A 20,557-nucleotide genomic window follows, 5' to 3' on the forward strand; every position below is an offset into this window, starting at 1 on the left:
GGTCTGTCACCCTCATAGCATGGCCAACGTTGGGAATTCAAAAGCACTGAGTCTGTTTCCCTCTGTTTCATGTGCAGTTTGGTGGTCCATGTTCCATCTGCACTGTACAAAAACAATTTTTTGAAGAGGATAATGTATAGTACAAAGGATGAGGTACTAATTTCTAGTTATGTGGGGAAAAATTGTGGCACCCCCTATTTAAATGTCAATAAAAGTACTTCAATTTTGTTGAACTGCTTTTAATTTACTTTGTGTAATTTTACATTTTTCTTCTTCTTTACATGCTAATGCCTGTGACCCAAAGGGATGTGGGTAAGTTTTCTTTAGATTTATTTCCTCCTAATTGTCATGTTTTGAGTTGGAATTAGTGTTTGTCTAAACCATGTAGGGTAACTAGCTCCCCCCGAATACTGATCAACAGGGACACTTAAACTGGGGACGCCCATATTTGACCCCTGGTTTGTGAATTGCAGCTGAATGCTTATAGGAGGTGAAAGAGGGTGCAGGGACAGTAACATCATTTGACCTCCACATCTCTGGGTGTGAGAAGAGACTGTCAACTAAGTTTCCCACTGCTGATTGCTATTCAGCATTTCCTGCTGTAATTATGGATATTGGTTGAGGACATGAGCAGACTTAGCCATCATGCTTCCTGTAGATTAATTACTTGCTAACACTGTGTAGTAGCACACCTTGAAAACTGGGTACTTGAAAAGGAAACTGGGAAGTAGTGAGTTCCCAAAGAGCTTGTACCCCAACAAAGTGTCAATGGGTTCTGCGGAGGAAAAGAAAACTGGCAAGGGGAAAATAAGATGGAGGATTGCTATGTATAAAGTCTTTGATTAGAGCAGTGAATGGGGTGATCACCACTGGATATACAGTCTGCAGTTAGAAGTGATGTGAAGAAAGGTGACTGCATATTACAGTCTAGCTGAAGTAGTGACTGGAGGGGACTATTGCATATGCACTGTACCACATTTCTCTTTCAGTGTTGTGGAATTCAAGAGTGAAGAAAACATGAAAAAGGCTGTGGAGGTTATGGATAAGCAAAGTTTCAGTGGAAGACCTCTTAAAGTGAAAGAGGTAAGACATTTCATTGTGTTATAAGATTAAATGGGGTTGTCTTTGAGCACTTAAAATATACCAATGTATTATGGGGATTAAATGCAGGGTGATATGGGAGACTACTTGAATTGAGTGCCTCAAGGTGAACTGAGCAAGTGCTGACATTGCTGCTACATTAACAGGTCTTTTTATGTTGTTTGTATTGATGGTTTATAGCTTATTCTGCCATTGACAGTTTCTTCCTGAAAAGGTGAATTAATTTTTCATAAACCTTTCACTCAGTATCTGATTTTTTTAAAACAAATTTGTAATTTGAAGAAAACTCATTAAGCTTGAGAGAATTAAATTCCCTATGCATGTGTTCTATCCAAAATTAACCATTCAATGCAGCTATCATAATTATCTCTGCCTTGGATGAAACGTACTGCTCCCAGTATGTGTTTCTATTTATTTAGTTTGATCATGTTCACTTAGACATAGTAATGAATAGAGCTCTAGGTGATGAAAAAAACAACTGTGATATAAAGGGAATTTAGCATTATAAAATAAAGGTAAGAATTGAACAGTATTCAGAAATTCCTGTCTACTTTTTAAGATGAATGCGGGCAGTATTTTTCCACAATATCATTTTTAACTTTTTTAAACACAGGATTTGGATGGTGAGCATGCAAGACGTATGATGCAGAAGTTCGGTGGTTTTGACAGGATGGGTATGGGTGGTGGAGGAGGTGGAGGAGGTCCTGGAATGAATATCCCACCTGCTCTCTTGCATAACTCTCAGGTCCCCAGAGATGTTCTCAATGCCCTGCAGGCTGGCAGACTTGGAAGCACCATCTTTATTGTTAATGTGAGTTTGTAAATGCTAACAAAATATACATTTTTTTTAGTAAAAGCATTGATAAAATTTGAGGAAATGTTTAGTCTATTTGGAAATATTAATGTAAACGTTTGAGAAAACTGCGAAACTAGTTGTCCCAGGTTTTTTATTCCAAATGGAAGTAAAATGGTAAGTGAAAATAATTGTTCTGACTTTCTTCCATTCCCTTTTTTGTATGTGATTCATCCACTTTTTGTATGTCCCTATCCTCTCTATTCCCCTAATGATTAGGAGCCCCAGTAACTGATATTTAATTCTGCATTAAAAATAATGGAGAAGTGATAAAATTACAGTATAAAGGGAAATCATGCCTAATAAATTGGAAATCATGCCTAACAAATTTATTACAATTCTTTGAGGAGGTAACAAACAGAATAGATAAAGGGCTACCAGTAGACTTAATATATTTGGATTTCGAAAAGGTGTTTGACATGGTACTGCACATAAGGCTGCTTAATAAGATAAGAGCCCTTGGTTTTGGGGGTAGTTTATTAGCATGGATAAAGGATTGGCTAACTAATAGAAGACAGAGTTGGGATAAGGGGGGCATTTTTGGGGTGGCAGCCTGTAAGTAGTGGATTGCCACAGGGATCAGTGCTGGGGCCTCAATTATTTACAATATATTAATGACTTATGAGGAAAGTGAATGTACTATCACCAATTTTGCAGACAGCACAAAAATAGGTGGGAAGGCAAGTGATGAGGATGACAGTCTACAGAGGGATATAGCCAGGTTAAGTGAGTGGGCAAAAACTTGGCAGATGGAATATAACATGGGAAAATGTGAGGTGATGTACTTTGGCAGGAAGAATAGAAGATCTGAATATTATTTAAATGGAGAAAGACTGCAGCACAGAGGGATTTGGGAATCCTTGTGCATGAATCCCAAAAAGCTAACATACAGGTAATAGGAAAGGCAAATAGAATATTGGCCTTTATTTCAAAGGGAATGGAGTATAAAAATAGGGAAGCCTTGCTAAAACTATACAAGGCATTAGTTAGACCACACCTAGAATGTTGTGAACAGTTTTGATCCTCTTATCTAAGGAAAGATATACTGGTATTGTAGGTAGTCCAGAGAACGTTCACTAGGTTGATCTCGGGTAAGGAGGGATTTATGAGGAGAGGTTGTGTAGGTTGGGTCTGTACTCATTGGAGTTTAGAAGAATTAGAGGCGACCTTATTGCAACATAAGATTCTCAGGGGTCTTGATGCTGAAAGGTTGTTTCCCCTTGTGGGAGAATCTAGGACCAGAGCGCATATTCTCAGTAAGGGGGTGTATATTTAAAACATAGATGAGGAGGAATTTCTTTTGAGGGTAGTCAATCTGTGTAATTTTTTTTTTACCACAGAGGGCTGTAGAGGCTGAGCCATTAAGTATATTCAAGGCTGAGGGACAGATATTTAATCAGTAAGGGAATCTAGGGCTCTGGGGAAAAGGTGAGAAAGTGTTGTTGAGGATTATCAGATCAGCCATGATCTCATTGAATGGTGGAGCAGACTCGATGGGCCGAATAAGACGTATTATGGTCTTATGGAAAGGGGAGTGTTGCAGGATAAATAGTCTTTTCCACTTCACCAAAAATTTAAATAATGGAGTTGACTTAGGAAAAATTAAATAGGTAGAAATTTAATTTATTCATAATTATTCCCTCATTCCACCACCTCCAAATTTTAATGAGCTCTTTTTGCAGTATATCCTTAGCAGAATACTGAAGGAGTAAGAGAAACTAAGCTAAAGAAGATGGAAAATTTTTGGTATCTTAATATTTTACAATGAGCTGTTCCAAACTGATTTGATTCTCAAAATGCAAGTGGCAGCCTGTTTGGAAAATTAGAGCACTTGTTACACCCAGTTGCACTCAACTGCCTTGCTCCTTATGAGTTGATTCATTGTTTTGGTGAATCACAATCCAAGATGTGGCATCAGCGGTGCCTGTTTCACTTTTTCTAAGTTCTGGTCAGTCTAGTCTGTCACCCCATTTGGCATTTGAGAAAATTGTTTCAATAGACTGACAGCTGTCCTGACTGTCCTTTATGTATAGTTGCACGGTAACATTGTGGGAAGGGAACCAACCAACCAAGTAAGTTCTGTGCTTTGATTCTATAAACAACCTTGATCGCGTTTAACGGACCACGATTTTCTTGTTCAACTACTCCTGGTAATCTCAAATTCTGATCTTTCATTGGAAAAAGTTATAACTTCCTCCTTTTGCCATCTTTTAAACTGTGTCAGTACTCAAATCCTGTGTGCAAGAGGTTTTGTGGATCTAATTCTCCCATGCATCCTAATTTTTTTTGAAGATCTCTATTAAACTTCCCCTTCTTAAGGGTAAACCTGCACGATAGGCAGTTTTTCCTTCAAATTCAGCCCTCTGAAGCTCTTGAGTCATTCTCTGGACTAGGTCTAATAACCATATCCGTTCTGTAATAGAGACAAAAGACTGAAGACAGCACTCTGGAAATGTTCTTGACCAAAAAAGATGAATCTTGATCTGGATGAAATTTAAGTCACTCAACTAACTATATGTTCCAAGATTTTTCTTCACTGTGAACAATGGCTAGTTGGTTTTAAGAATCTACTCTTCAAAATCCCCAATTCTCTTTACTGTTCTGTTACCTAAAGCAGATTACAATTCACTATGTCATTGCCTTCCTTGCTGCTTCTACCTAATGTCGTGGGTTTATTTCATTAGTGTTGAACTCCATTTACCACCTGCCTGTCCACTGATGTATCCTGTTCAGATCCCTTTAGATTGTTCACCAGTTTGTACCAGCAGGATCTTGGGCAGTATTGCAGCTTCTTTTACACAAAATTTATACAGTGGTGACAGCGGAACTCTTATTAGCAAGTAGTTTTCCACTCTGATATCTTCACTTGCACCCAAAACTCTTTGTAGTCTGCTATCCAGTCTCGCAACTTTTCAGGTTATCCTTGCCATCTTTCCCAAGGGATGCACCTTGTGAACTAGCCTGTTTTGTGGGACACTTTTCTGAAATCCACTTAGCAGATTTTTAATCTTTTTAAAAAAAATTGATGAACTGCTTCTGAATCCACGTTTATGTTCTGATTAGAACGACCCTGTCCTTCCAAATAATCTCTTATATGATCCTTAACCAAGTCTCATATTTCCTGCAATTAAAATAATGTACATAACTTAGCAATTATTGTCCCTTGCTCCAGTTTTCTGTTTTTCTCTTTTACTGTTCCCTCACTGCAGTAATTTCTTTCTCCTTTGACTGTTATTTGATCAGAAAATTGATGATTTAACAGATCTTTACCCTCACTGATGCTTTCGCAGAGCAACAGAGAAATGAAGTTTGGAAAAGTGGAATTTGTATATGCTTGGTGTAGTCTGTAGGCCACCAACTAGCAGAAAGGATGTAGAGGAACAAATCTGCAAGGAAATTGGAGGTGCAAAAATTATAGAGTAGTTATATTTCTGAATTATCTGAATATAGACTGGGATTGTGGTAGTGTAAAGGGAAGAGAGGGGAAAGAGTTCCTAGTGTGTTGAGAATTTTCTACAGCAGTGTGTGTGTCCAGTCTAACAAGAAAGGAGGCACGGCTAGACTTGGTTCTTGGGAATGAGGTGGGTTAAGTATATGCAAGTGCCAGTGGGAGAACATTTAGGGAACAGTGACCATTGTATCATAAGGTTTAGGATTGCTTTGGAAAAGGACAAAGAATGGTCAGAAGAAAGAATAATTAACTGGAGGAAAGCCAACTGCGATGGGGTAAGAGTGGATCTGGGCTGAATAAAATTGGAGCCAAAGGTTGGCAGATAAAACAGTAGCTGAACAGTGGGCTGCCTTCAAAGAACACAGTTATGGTTATATTCCCTCAAAAGGGGCAGGTAGGGCAAAGAAATCTAGAGCTCCCTGGATGGCAAAGGAGCTAGAAATTAAGATGAAGAAAAAGTGTGCTTATGACAGGTATCAGGTAGAAAATACAATTGCGAACTAGGCTGAATATAAGAAGGTTCAGAGGTGAGGTGAAAAAGCAAATAAGAGAATCAAAGAGCAAGTATGAAAAGAGGCTAGCAGCTAATATAAAAGGGAATCCCAAAATCGTCTTTAGCGATATAAATAGTATAAGGGTGGTAAAAGGAGGGGTAGGGCTGATTATGGACCAAACAGGGAATTTATACTTGGAGGCAGGGGGCATGGCTGAGGTACTAAATGAATATGCTGCATCTGTTTTTACCAAGGGAGAAGATGCTACCCAGGCTATGGTGAAAAAAGGAAGTTCAGTCACTAGAAGGGTTTAAAATTGATAAGGTGGTGGTATTAGATAGGCTGTCTACTTAAAGTTGATAAGACACCAGGACTGTAGCAATATGGATATAAAATTGGTTGAGTGACTGGAAATGGAGTAATGGTTAATGGATGTTTTTGAGGCTGGAGTAAGGTTTGTAGTGGAGTTCCCCAGGGGTCAGTATTGGGACCCTTACTTTTCTTGATATATGTTGTTAATCTAGACCTTGGTGCACAGGGAACAATTCCAAAATTTGTGGACGTTACACAACTTGAAAGTGTTGTAAACTGTGAGGAGGACAGCATAGAACCACAAAAGGAGCACATGTACCTAAACCACATGGACTGCAGTGGTTCAAGAAGGCAGCTCACCACCTTCTTAATGGGAACTAGTGATGGGCAATAAATGCTGGCCCAGTCAGCGAAGCCTGCATCCCATGAATGAATAAAAATGGGCAGATAGGTGGCAGATTAAGTTCAATGCGGAGGAATGAGAGGTGATACATTTTGGTAGGAAGAACATGGATAGATTGTATAAAATATAGGATACTACTCTAAAGGTCGGGTGCAGGAGCAGAGGGATCTGGATATATATGTGCATATGTATTTAAAATAGACAGGTTGAGAGCAGTTAATAAAAGATACAGTATCCTAGGCTTTATTATTAGGGGCGTAGAGTACAGGAGAAAGGAGGTTATGTTGAACTTGTATGAGACACGAGTTAGACTTCTGCTGGAGTATTGTGTACAGTTGTGGCCGTCGCATTTTAGGAAGGATGTGAAGGCATTGAAGAGTGCAAAAGAGGTTTACGAGGATGGTTGCAAGGAAACTTCAGTTATGAAGATAGGTTGGAGAAGTTTGGACTCTTACTTGGAGAAAATGTTGAGAGGAGAAAGAAGTGTTCAAAATAATGAGGGCCCTGGACAGAGTAGATGGGGGAAACTTCCATTTGTGAAAGGATTGAGAACAAGAGTGCACAGATTTAAATTGGCAAAAGAAGCAAAAGCGATATGAGCAAAAAACTTCCACACAGTGAGTGGTTAGGGTCTGGAATGCACTCTGAGAAGGTGGTGGAGGAAGGTTTAATGGACACATTCAAAGCAATTGGATGATTATTTAAAAAGGAAACAAACCTGCAGAGTTATGGGGAGAAGGCAGGAGAATGAGGATATGGGGGTGGTGGGCGCTCTATGAGCGTAGATTGGTGAGGTTGGGGCTGTCTTCCTTGGAGAAAAGAAGGCCGACTGGAGACTTGATAGAGGTATTCACGATTCTGAGGGGTATGGCCAAAGTAAATAGTGAGAAGTTGTTCCCACTCGAGACCATCGAGAACTAGTGGGCACAAATTCAAAATAATTAGCAAAAGGAGTAAATGTGATGTGAGGAAAATTTTTTCACCCAGACGGTGGTTGGAGTCTGGGATAAACTTCCTGAAAGAGTGGTGGAGGCAGATGTGATCAAGGTTTTCAAAGGGGAATTGGATTTCTACCTGAAAAGAGAGAATGTGCAAAGTTACGAGGATAAGGCAGGAGAGTGGGACTTGTTGGAATGCTCTTTCAGAGAGCCAGGGAAGACTTGATGGGCTGAAAGGCCTCCTGCATTATAAAGATATTGAATGGCACCAGGTAAATTGCTCATTTGGAGAGCTGGTGCAGATGTGGACAGAATGGCCTCTTGTAACAATTTTGTGATTCTATGATGCCATCTTTGCTCAGCAGCATGTTAATTTTATAATTTGACGTTATTTTGCAGCTTGATTTCAAAGTTGGGTGGAAGAAGTTGAAGGAAGTTTTCTCCATGGCAGGCTCTGTGGTACGGGCAGATATTGTGGAAGACAAAGATGGGAAGAGCCGTGGAATGGGCACTGTAACTTTTGAGCGCCCAATTGAATCTGTTCAAGCTATATGTATCCTTTATTAATAAAACAAAATAATTGGATTTTAGCCTTGGTTGACCAAATTTGTTGCTGTACTTAATTGAAGTATTACCTCATTTGAAATGGTTAATTGATAGAAAAGCACTTAGTTCTCCAATGCCCTCCAGCCCTTGTCCACTTGTTTCTTTAATTATAGATGGAGAATTAACTTAGTGATCACTCTGGAGTTTTGAGCTCTTATGATAAACTGAGGAATAAATTGTGCTATAAACTGAGTCTTCTGTTTGTTGTTAATGGTGCTTATTTTGAAAGTCCTTGTATTTATCTATAATCAGTATTGTATTCTCAGTGAATTCGTGAAACCTTTCAAATTAAATTTCCTTAAATGCTATTTAGCAATGTTCAATGGCCAGCTTCTGTTTGACAGGCCTATGCATATCAAGATGGTAAGTTTTCACTTAGTCTGCATGTTAAATATTTACTGAAGCAAGCATCTGTTGGTCAGAAGTTTTGGTCTGAGTATTCCACCTAAGAAGAATGTGTTTATGCTGTTGTTCCATTTGTTAACAATTTCTACTTTTCACAAACATATTAATATTGTACTCACCTGATTTTTGGGAAGGATTTGCATTTGCGTAGACTTTTAAAGGATGTTAAATTAAAAACTTAGTTGAGTTTTTTCATCTTGGCCTCTATAATGTACTTTGTTCTAAATAGCATGTAAGTTTTTAAATAGTATTCTGTGTCTTTTCTTACATGATGACTTATATTGAAGTTTTTTGTGTGAGAACTTGGATGTTGACTCTTGGCAGGCTATTGAATTATGGGAAGCAATGCAGCCAAACCTGAACCTGGTCTCACCTGATGTACTTTCCATAAAGCACCACTGGGCTGATTATTTATCTTAACAAACTGCCCTGCTCCCCAGAAGCCTATGCATATTGAGGTCAATAGTATTGTTCCCACTCTGGCCAACATAGCTCAATAACTCAACAAGTTAGGACCTTCCTGGCCATTCATCAGTGCTGTATGGTGTGTCAGCGTTCCTAGTACCAACTCTGCCAGAAAATCCTATTTTTAAAAACTTATTGGGAAGACTGTATTAAATAATAGCATCATTGCAAGGCAGCCCCTCCACATTTATGATTTTAAAATTGGTTCTGGTTTTCCTACAGGATGACAAATCCATGCCTAAGAACAACTTCTATGGTGCAGATCGTACTCCACAACTTCCTAGTATGTATTTTTGAAAAGGTCTTAAATTAGTGGTAACTTTTGACCAGGAAATATTAAAAAGCAAAACTATTTATATTTAGTGCATACATAGAAATTACAAGCTGAAAATGGACTATTTGGCTCATCTGGTCGGTAATTTTTGCCCTACCTGTAAGCACATTGCCCTAATCATATTTACCCATCCTATTTCCATATTCCTTTATCTCTTACTTTCTTCTATCTATCCAAGCTAATCTTTGAATATTGACACTTTTGCCTCAACCATTAATCCTAATGCACAGCCTTACATCTATAAATTATTTTTCATCTTTTATTCTCATTCTAAATCTCTTGCATTTAATCTCATTTATGTGGCTCCTCATTATAGAGACTTCAGCTACTGGAAGCAGTCTACCCTGTCCAATCTTCTCATAATTTGAAATTTGCTTGTTCTAACAAAAAAGCTGTAATTACGATTTTGAACTTGAGTCATGAAACTGTTTAAAAGAGATGTATGCTTTCATTTTGACAGTCAGTTCGGATCCTGTTGTGGTGAACCTCTGCACACACATTAAGCAGGGGTCACTGAGCAACAGTTGAGAGTGGGACTCGTGATTTGTTTTGCCATTTCTAATTCAGGAGTCTGTAGTGACTCCTGTAACACACTGGCAAGAGATAAACTAACTCAGCACTGGGTCTGTGTACCTCAGCTAATTTGAGTTTAATGTTAAGCCATTGGTTGGAAGGATGCTTTTTAAATTTCTGTTATTGTTGGAATGCTGCCCTTTCGCATCAGGTTCCATTTACTTTAAAAATCTTGCTGGTTATGATAAGTACTGCTGCTGTACAATAATATGTGATAGTTCAACCACTTGAAGATTAGATTCCAAAATAATACTTTTGAAAATCTTAGTAAGAAATGAAACCAATAAAAGCAAGATTTTACTAAGTTTAGTTAATGTAGCTGCTTTTCAGAGATGAAATCTGGTTGTGTTAACGGAATTGCTTAAAAGGTTAACTGGCTCTGCGTTTGTATAAGATGATCCAACTAATATTGCAAAGTTAACTAGCCAAAGGCGTAGCTTAACTTACAGATGAATGTACATTTTAAAGGCAGCAACAGATGTAGGTGTTCAGAGGTTTTGATCCTTGACTCAACTGACTATTTTTGTCCATTTCACTGTTCTTCCACCAAGTGGCACTGTTCTACTTTGCAAATAGATGGATCATTAATCCCATTCCTGTTCACTAAATCATTACCAAAATAATGCAGATTGTTCATTTTAAAATCTTGTTTTGATGTAAATATTTAAATTCTTTGACAGATTCTAGCATGACCACAATATTTTAACCATTTACCAATGCAAGTGAGAGACTGGGTAAATGGTATAGTCTGATTCTGAAATCCTGGTGACAGTAAACAGTTAAGGTTTTTTGATATGGTAGGCAATCTCAAAATGCATTGAAAATCTAACAGCTGTGTTCTTGTGAGTTACACAACATTCAGCTCTTGTAGTGAAACATCAGCAAATCAGTGGAGAGTCCATAATGTTTGGCAAATGTATGTTGCTTGAGGTGCTCAAGCTTTAACAAAATGAGGTTGTGAAATGTTAAATACAGCTGATTGTACATTAAGCAAGTAAAATAAAATGCAATTTTCTGCTTTTATAAATTTTGACTTTCTGATGGAACCATGGCTTTGACTGCATTAAAATTAATATTCAGTAAATACGCTCCCATTGCAAACTTGCCCTGCTCTTAGTTTTCTGCACGATAAATCCCAGACCTTTGATATTTGATCTGTGTGTAAATGCCAACGTTGTGTTTAATAGAATTTTCCATGCTTGCTAATACACAACATACCTCGAATGTCAAGTAGATCTAGTGGGCAAGAAGAATTATAGTTTGAATTGTTTGAACTTGACAATTAAAGTTTCTGTAAGTGCAATCACTTCTTCTGATAAATATTTAATGTGTTTCAACTATAGAGGGACTTGGTGGTGTTGGTATGGGCCTGGGACCTGGTGGCCAGCCACTTGATGCCAGAGATCTGAACGCAGGAATGGGAAATGCAGGACCTAGAGACATGGGTCCAGGAATGGGAGGTAAGGAGTAGTTTTTATAAGCTAGTTGAGAATTAAGGATTTTCCATCTCCTCTTCCTCTAACCAGGCACACAAGTTTTGAGGCTTGTTGTACCTCTTTTAGAATGGATACCCAGGCAGCTATGAATTTTCCCTCCAATTATGGCGGTACTTGCCATCCTGGGAAATGAGTGAGAAAAAAGAGTGGGACAGTGCTGCTCACAAGTTATATGGGCATAACATGTGACCATAGGAAAGAGTACTCTGATGCTGTACACAAGCTACATCATTATTGATATATCCTCTCTTCCCCTGAAGCTGAAAACAAATTTCAGGAGACCACAGTGACTGTTGTCACCCCCCATGGTCCATCATCTTGAGTGCCTTTAGGGCTAGATATCAATCTGTTTGCTCTTCTCTGAACCTCTGCTAGGGAGTCTCTTTGCCATGTGAGGGAACCAAAACTGGATGCAGTATTATGGATGTTGCTTGACCAGAACCTGGTATAGAGAAAGAATAGTATTTTGGAACTAATTGTCCTGGCAATACATTCTGATTTTTTATTGTTTTTACAATAGCCTTGTGCTTCATCCCTGCACAGTGTATACATACATTTGGATGAAGGCAATTTTGAGTAATATACCATCTTTATTGACGGTAAAAGACATCTGCTAGATATGGTCTCATTTCCTCACTGCAGCTGGACCTGCCTACAATTTTTTTTCTTCCATCTGCACATTTCTTCTACATCATCTGCAAACGCAAGGTCAGTTCTTCCATATCATTGACAAAGATGGTGAAAGCAGTGGTCCCAACAATGATCACTGCTGGAATTCAACTAATAACTGATCCTCATGAAGATCTACTACTGTTAACTAGTTTAGGGCCAAAAAAAATGCAGCAATTCCTTGTCCATCCAAAATCTGTCTGTCAATCCCACAGGGTTTAACCTTAAGCCTTCTCAGTAATGCAGTGTTAAATGCATTTTGAAAGTCATGGTGCCCATTACTGACTGGGCTTTTAACATCTACCATGAAATCAAACTTTTGATTCCTTTCCAAATTAATGCATTGGGAGCACTTGTGTATATGATCAACAGTTCAGTGATTTGTGGGCTATCTGCATCATTAGTAATGTCGAGACAGCAGTTCCCAAGGGTGATACAAAGTTGTTATGCAAGGGATTTGGAAGGAATTCCATAACAGGAAAGTTGCAGTGCAGAAGAATTGCATGTCAGAGCTAGTTGCTTCCCTAGAACGTGTGCCCAATCCATAGATAACAAGTTAACTTTAACCTAATCAATCACAAAGTAATGAAAAGGGTAGTCAACAACGTCATCAAGCAGTCCCTACACACTTACCATTTGAGTTGAAAGCTGGAGCAGTGATGAAAATAACAGAATTTGGTCAATGTTAACGTAAGGAACCTCTGTCAGAACCCATATCTGTAGGATTTGACAGGCAAACCCTCCAATGACTAGAGTCATATGAGAAATTCAGGAAGCTGGTTATGATTTTTGGAGATCAATCATTGCTGCACAGGACAGTTCCCTGAACTACTGCAGCACTGTCAGAAGCCCAATGATTCATCAATGACCATCTCTCCATCATAAGTCAGGAATGGATTGATCATTTATTAACCCAGTGTCCAGCTTTATTTCCAACTCCTCTAAATGAAGCAGGTTGTGTCACCCTTCCCTTGGGGGGAAGGTGATGGCCTAGTGGTATTGTTGCTGGACTGGTATTCCAGTGACCCAAAATATTGCTCTGGGTTTCGAATCCCGCCATGGCAGATGGTGGAATTTGAATTCAGTAAAAGTCTAGAGATGACCATTAAAACATTGTTGTAAAAACCCAACTGGTTCACTAATGTCCTTTCAGGAAGGAAATTGCTGTCCTTACTTGGTCTGGCCTACATACTGCAGATGTCCTAGCAAACTACTCAGTTGTTTCAAACCGCAACAGAGTCTCAAAAAAGTAATGAAACCGGATGGACCCAGCGGCATTACTCCTTGGACAGCATCTTTCAAACCCATGATCACTACCATCTAGAAGGACAAGGGCAGCAGATAGATGGAAATACCACCACCTGGAAGTTCCCCTCCAAGTCACTCACCATCCTGACTTGGAAATATATCTCCGTTCCTTCACTGTTGCTGGGTCAAAATCCTGGAACTCCCTTTCTAACAGCACTGTGGGTATACCTACACCACATGGACTGTAACGGTTCAAGAAGGTAGCTCACCACCACCTCAAGGGCAACTAGCATGGACAATAAATGCTGGCCCAGCCAGCGAAGCCCATATCCCGTGAATAAATTTTTTAAAAGCAGGACTTGAAGCCCAAGCCTGCTTGTTAGTTCAAACATCAAATAATATTTCTACACAAATTCCAAGTAGTGACCATCTCCAACCAAAGTAGAACTACATCCCCTTGAACTCCAACGGTAACCCCATTAACAACTTGGATCACCATTGACCAGAAGGACCAGCCTCAAGGCCATAACTCTCAACTCAGAGCAGAGTCTGAGTACTCTTCAGATTCTCTCCATCATTTATGAACAGAATTTTTGTGGAATGCTCACCACCCAGATGGAAGTTGCCACAACACTCAGAAGCTGTACATGATTCAGGACAAAGCAGTTCACGTATCCATCCTTTCTACTGCTGGTACACTTGTGGCTATAGTATGTGCTATCTATTGGATAGCAGCATTACTTCAAAATTAGTTTGACAGCTCTTCCAAGCCTCATGACCTGAGCATTGAAGAGAAGGTGCAGCAGCATTGTGGGACTGTCATTGCCACAAAGTTCTCCTCATCCTGACTTGGATATGAATCAATGTTCCTTTTTTGCTGTTGTTGAAATTGTCTCCTTGCCAACACTGTTTCTGCACGGTGTTACTAGTACTGCTGTGGTTCAAGAAAAAAAGGCACCAACAGCTCTGTAGGGAAACTCTGGTATATAATATGAGCCTGTCAGTCAATTGCATCCCATGAACGGTAATAGGCGATTGTTGCTTGTGTGACCACTAGCCCAAAACAAAGAAAACTCTGTACAAATCATCCACTCAACCTCAATTTGATTAGTGCAACAAAGGATATTGGAAGCAGGCAACCCATTTCTACACAATGCAGGCACAGAAAATGGAAAAACAGTCGCTCTGCTGCCCTCACCGCTATTATTGATGATGCAAGAGTGACAAAGAGCCACTCGAAGCAGGGACAACTATTGAGAGATAGAGCAAAGCATCTCATGTGTTAAGTTACTGTTGGATTGAGGCTAGATGAAATGTTCCAATCCAAAATGTGGTGGTAAGCAGAACATTTGGGTTGAAATAAAGGTTTAATTTGTGTTTTTTTACCATTGCCTCTTCTAAAAAGAAATCCCATGAGCCATTAACCCCTAAACAAGGGAGTAGCCCAGTCTGTTTACTACCACCCACCTGCCTGTGCCGTGCTAACTGCATACTTGAATAATCAGCTTCTGTAGTCTGGCTGCTTAATCACAGGACATAATTTAGTCCTAAGGCTTTAATATTGATCCCTTGGCTCTGCTTACTCAACTGTAAGTTTTAGTAGGCTGTATTTTGTTTTGTATGCTTTGCATTTTCAATTGTTCTGTATATGGTCAAGACCAAATTAAATGCTGCTTATGTGTTTTAGGTTTTCATTCAACGTTTTTCAATGTGTATCTAACATGGTGAAAAAGGAGTATGTTTTGAAAAATATTACTTTTTTAAAGTGGTCATTAGGATCTTTGTTCCTTCCTGACAGGTATGGGCATGGATGGAATGGGATTTGGTGGCATGAACCGGATGGGAGGAGGCGGTAAGTGTTATGGAAATTGTGATTGGAGCTTTTATATTTAGTTGAATTAGTTAAGGCTCATAAATTGATTTGCTGTTTGCCAGGTGCTGCAGTTGCTTTACAAACTCTTTCTTGTAGCAAGAAATTAATCTGAGATTAAGAAATTTGATCTGGAAACCCTGGAAAGGGTTTAAAGTACATGGTGAGCATATAACCTTGTGGGTACTTCACCACAAATCCGAACTTTAAAATAGCCTGAGACTGGTATCTACAATATTGGTTTCCAGCCAGCAACACTTGCTGAAATTGCTACTGGTAGAGATTTACACCTAAAACACAGGCAGAGCTCACATTCCAACTGGTGGTTTGTTTTAACGTAATGTAGGAACTTTTTGTTTGCCTGCACATCTGCCTCATAACATTTGCATGGTACAACAGATGAAAAACCCATTTGTAATCTAATTGAGATCTTCAAATAGAATAATGCATTTTCACAATATACAATTTTAACATTTTTGAGTTATTTGCATGAGTCTGTTTAGGTACATTGATCATTAATTGACTTTTTTGTTTTAGTTTTATTTTTCAGCCTTGTATTTGTACACAGTAGTGATCCCTATTGCAAAGTGTGTTTCTTCCTTTTTAATGAACATTAAAGTGTTCATCCCAGTGTAGATGGTATAGGTGAGGAACCTTGGTTCTGATTTATATTCCACAACAGGCTGACCTGTTAACCCCACAGCAATAGTTAAATGAGCTCATTGTTAAGTGGGAAATAAATCACATCTTGCAGGGATTCATGTCCAATATAAATAAATGGGGTAAATTTAATTAGTTAATAGATGGCTGGTTTAATACCGTGCAATGGTTCAGTCAAGGCAGTACAAATTTGAATGAAGCAGTTGTATGGGAGTTTATTGTACTGAACTTATATCCATGTTTTCTAGAATTGTAATGTGTTGTCTGCACAGTACTGAAATTATATACAAGATCTCCAGAGGCAATTACTGTCAACAAACTCCACTTGTCACATTTTTGGGTCACATCTTTACAATAGCATTTAGCATTGAATCTGCCAGAAACGGAGGCCTGAACATTTCCCATCCGCCCCATCACCCTCTGCCTAGCTGAACTTGTGTTCTCATTGAACAATTTCTCCTTTAATTTGTCTCACTGCCACCAAATAAAAGATGTGGCTATGGGTACGTATGTTGGCCCTCATTATGTTTGTCTTTTTGTGGGGTATGTGGAATATTCCTTGTTCCAGTCCTAATCAGGCCCCCTCCCACAACTCTTTTTCTAGTATGCTGATGACCGTATTGATGCCACTTCCCGCTCTCGTCTGGAACTGGAAAAATTGATCAATTTTGCTTCCAATTTCCACCAGTTTCTTACCTTCATGTAGTCCATCTCCGAAACTTCCCTTCCTTGACTTCTCTGTCTCCATTTCTTGGGATAGACTGTCTACCAATATTCATTACAAGCCCACTGACTCCCTCAGCTACCTCGACAACACCACCTCGGACCCTGCTTCCGGTAAGGACTCCATTCGATTCTCCCAGTTTCTCTGTCACATCTGTTCTGATTATGGTACCTTCCACAATGCATATTGCATTCCTGACATGTCTGTCTTTTTCCTCCAGCCGAGTACTCCACACACCCCCCCACCACCACCACCAACTGTGGTGAACTGGACCCTCAACAGTGTCCGACCCATTTCTCTCACTACTGCCCTCACCCTTCCCCTCCCTCCCAGACCCCATGATAGGATTCCTCTTGTCCTCACTTTCCACCCTATCAGCCTCCATGTTTGAAGAATTATCCTCTACCATTTCTGCCAACTCCAGCCTGATGCCACCACCAAACATACCTTACCCCTCACCTCCACTGTCAGCATTCTGAAGAGAAGGTTCCCTCAGACGCACTGGTTCACTCCTTTTATCACCCCCAGCACCTCATTCCCCCTCTCATAGTACTTTCCCATGCAATCTCAGAAGCTGTAACATCTGCCCCTTTATGTCCTCCCTCCTCTCTGTCCAAGCCCCCAAACACTCCTTGCAGGTGAAGCAGTGATTTACTTGTATTACTTTCAATTTAGTTAACTGTATTCACTGCTCACAATGTGGTCTCCTCTACACTGAGGAGACTAAACACAGACTGGGTGACCACTTTGCAGAATACCTCCACTCACTCCACAAGCATGACCCCGACCTTCCGGTTGCTTGCCATTTCAATTGATCATTTTTCTCTCTCGCTCCCATTTCTGTCCTTGGCCTGCTACAATGTTCCAGTGAAGCTCTAAGCCAGCTGGAGGAACAGCACCTTCTGATTAGATACTTTACAGCCATCTGGACTCAACGACTTCAGACCATACACTCTATCCTCCATTCTGAATTTTTCCCTTGTGCCAGCCTGTATTTTGTTCTCATGTTTTTGCTTTCAGACAGTGCTGACCTTTATTCTGCTGTTAACACATTCTGTTGTTTTCAGACAGCGTTCACATTTATTCTGCTGATGATAACCACTTTGATCAAGCTTTGTGTCTTTAATACTATCATGACCATTTCCTTTGCCTGTGTTCCATGACATCTTTGTTATTTTATCTCCCCTGCTCTGTAACCTATCCCTGACCTCCTTTTGCTCTGACCCCCCTTTTTCAACAGTATAAAACTCATCACAGTTTTGAAGAAGCGTCATATTGGACTCCAAATGTTAACTCTTTCTCTTTCCACAGGTGCTGCCAGACTTGCTGAGTTTTTAGCATGTCTGTTTTTGGTATTGAAACTGCCTATTATGGTCAGTTTATAATCGGAAACCCCTATGCAAGCTTGTCAGTGACTATTCTTTACAGGTTGAGGCCACTAAATGCTGTAACTCCACTATAAGCTGTGGCACAGTGAGCAATACCAGAGCTAGTCTAATGTTTGCCAGGTTTAAGTAGCTGGGAACTTTGAAATCCTGTATTTCAAAAAAAAACATTTCAAATTTAACTCTTAACTTTCAGGCATGGATGGTCCCTATGGTGGTGGTGGAGGTGGGATGGACAGGATGGATAATATGGGGAGATTTGGCCCAGGAATGAACATGGGGAGAATGGGAGGTAAGATTTTGTTAGTGTAATTACTTGAATGTTTAGCTAAATAGATGAGCTTTGCTTCACCGAGTTGACCAATAGGATAATGAGAGGTACCTCTTCCCAAAGACCAGAGGCAAGAGTTATTAATTTGCTCTTTACATGATAGTACTTCACGGGGTTCCTGCCCACATGTTAGGTAGAGCGGATTTTTTTTGTGCAAAATTACTTTTGCTGTTTTTGAAACCAGTCAGAGCTTCAGAGTTGGAGTTTGATGTATACAATTTATTGCAGATGGTTTTAATTCATCCTTCAGATCAGTACAGTTTCCAGCAATAAGTATTCATTCCTGAGTCAGAGCTTTAGTTCCTTGACTAGCATCTAGCTAGGATCCGTGCCTAAGTAGCTCTTGGCTATGTGACCAGACAGAGCTCTGTTAGCTAATGGCTCCGCCTTAGGACTAACAGGGCAGGGGAAAGTGAGATTATGCCCCAAATGTAAACGACTTCAAAGCATAACTACTTTTGAATAACCCTGCATTACACATGTTCATGTAACTTCTCTGCCCAGGATCAGGAGGAATGGATGATTATAGAGGACCCGTTGGTGGAGGAGGAATGGGTGGTGGCATGGGAGGTAAGTTCACATAGACTAGAAAGATTCCTGTGAATATATATTGATCAACTTTATACCAGGTCAGGTCCTTGCCCACATGCAATTGATGTTGGGAGTTTCTGTGATACTGTTGGCCCCTTTATCCAAGTATCTAAGGATCTTTTATACAAACCTGCCAGCATTCTTCTCTTGGTAAAATTATTTTTCTATTCTTTCATTGGCAAGGCCAGCGTTTGTAGCCACCTCTAATTGCCTTTGAATTGAATGGCTTGCCAGGTTATTTCAGAGTCGATCACATTGTGTGAGTCTGGAGTCACATGTAGGCCAGACCAAGTAAAGATGGCAGATTTCCTTCCCTAAAGGACATTAGTGAACCAGCTGGGTTTTTGTTACAGTTGATGATTGATGTCATGGTCATCACTGCTAAGACTAGCTTTATATTTCAGATTTATCAATTGAATTTAAATTCCACCAGCTGCCTTGGTGGGATTTGAACCCATGTCGCCAGAGCATTAGCCTGAGCCTCTGGATTGCTAGTCCAGTGACATTATACTATGCCACCATTTCCCCTTAATTTAATTGCTTATTTACTACTTGCTAAGAAAATATGATTTTCAAATGTGGATCATAGAGGATTTGTAGGAGGTGACCTTAAAAATGAGGATTTCTAACTCCATATGCAAATGTAGGGCAAATCTGTAAATGAGAAGCCTCTTTTGGAAAATTAATTACTGAAGTGAACAATTAAGTTCCCTTCCTAGAGTTGGATGGCAGTGCATCAAATGTTGTAACACATTAGGGTTTATAATAGAAAAGTAGTTCTCTATATCTTGTTTATGCAAATTTAATTGTATGGGAGATGATGTATGTAATTCAGTATAATAGAAACTTTGAAAGAAATGGCTTTATTAATGGATGAACCTAACATTAAGTATTAGCAGCAATTACATTTAGGGGAGTGGAGGTAGGTGCATATTACAGTTGAGCTAAAATATTTCTAAACTGCATTGGTAACTGGATAGTGATCAGAAGTAGGAACCCTGACTGATAATGTTTTGAGCCTTAACCTTATCACATTTGGGTAGCTGCTACCAAATCAGCCAAGATTACATAACACTTCTTTGACCTGCACCATTCTTGATTTGTATGATGCAGGTACTTAGTGAACCAGCTTAGGCCATTTGGGAAGCTCCAAAGTAGTAATTTGATGTAAAATTGGATATTGAGAGAGTTGAAGCTGTTGCAATCTGGATTAATTACTTTTGTACCTGAGGATTTTGACATGTTTAAAGTGCATTGGTGATATTTGGATATGTATATAAAATAAATTTTATACAGACCATAGGGAACATCATGGCTAAGCCTGACCATGTGTGCATATATAAGAGAGGTACTTATGATGGAACTGTTGGGAGTTTTAAAAATAATTTTGTAGTGTTAATGACATTTGAGTTTGTAAAACCGATTTAAAGATGCTAATACCCAGATGTGTAAAAGACAACACCTGGATGTATAACAAGTTACTGATTATGGCACTGGTGTATTTGGTTGAGTTTGCCTGGACTGAATTGCTGAGCTCACTTAACATCTTCTGTCCTATTTGTATATATCTTGTTCTGATGTGTTTATCAACAAACACTTGTAGGTGGGGTCACTTTGAAAATATGCAATTGTTTATTATCATACTTCT

At 39.4% G+C, this 20,557-nt stretch overlaps 1 protein-coding gene across 5 annotated transcripts in view; it reads left to right on the forward strand.

Annotated features, from left to right (window-relative positions):
- LOC121286896 (myelin expression factor 2-like) overlaps positions 1 to 20,557 on the forward strand; it is a 46,556-nt gene that overhangs the window by 16,276 nt on the left and 9,723 nt on the right. For 3 of the 5 annotated variants that reach the window (XM_041204123.1, XM_041204120.1, XM_041204124.1), the window contains 10 exons: positions 305 to 312; positions 990 to 1,083; positions 1,715 to 1,912; positions 7,952 to 8,105; positions 8,472 to 8,521; positions 9,251 to 9,311; positions 11,279 to 11,395; positions 15,147 to 15,200; positions 18,184 to 18,279; positions 18,823 to 18,888. In XM_041204123.1, coding sequence (XP_041060057.1) covers positions 305 to 312; positions 990 to 1,083; positions 1,715 to 1,912; positions 7,952 to 8,105; positions 8,472 to 8,521; positions 9,251 to 9,311; positions 11,279 to 11,395; positions 15,147 to 15,200; positions 18,184 to 18,279; positions 18,823 to 18,888 — 898 coding nt within the window. The remainder of the gene's footprint in view (positions 1 to 304; positions 313 to 989; positions 1,084 to 1,714; positions 1,913 to 7,951; positions 8,106 to 8,471; positions 8,522 to 9,250; positions 9,312 to 11,278; positions 11,396 to 15,146; positions 15,201 to 18,183; positions 18,280 to 18,822; positions 18,889 to 20,557) is intronic. The other 2 variants (XM_041204121.1, XM_041204122.1) reach the window with 2 other exon arrangements.

Source organism: Carcharodon carcharias, chromosome 14 (genome assembly GCF_017639515.1).
Source record: "Carcharodon carcharias isolate sCarCar2 chromosome 14, sCarCar2.pri, whole genome shotgun sequence".
Classification (NCBI taxonomy): Eukaryota; Metazoa; Chordata; class Chondrichthyes; order Lamniformes; family Lamnidae; genus Carcharodon; species Carcharodon carcharias.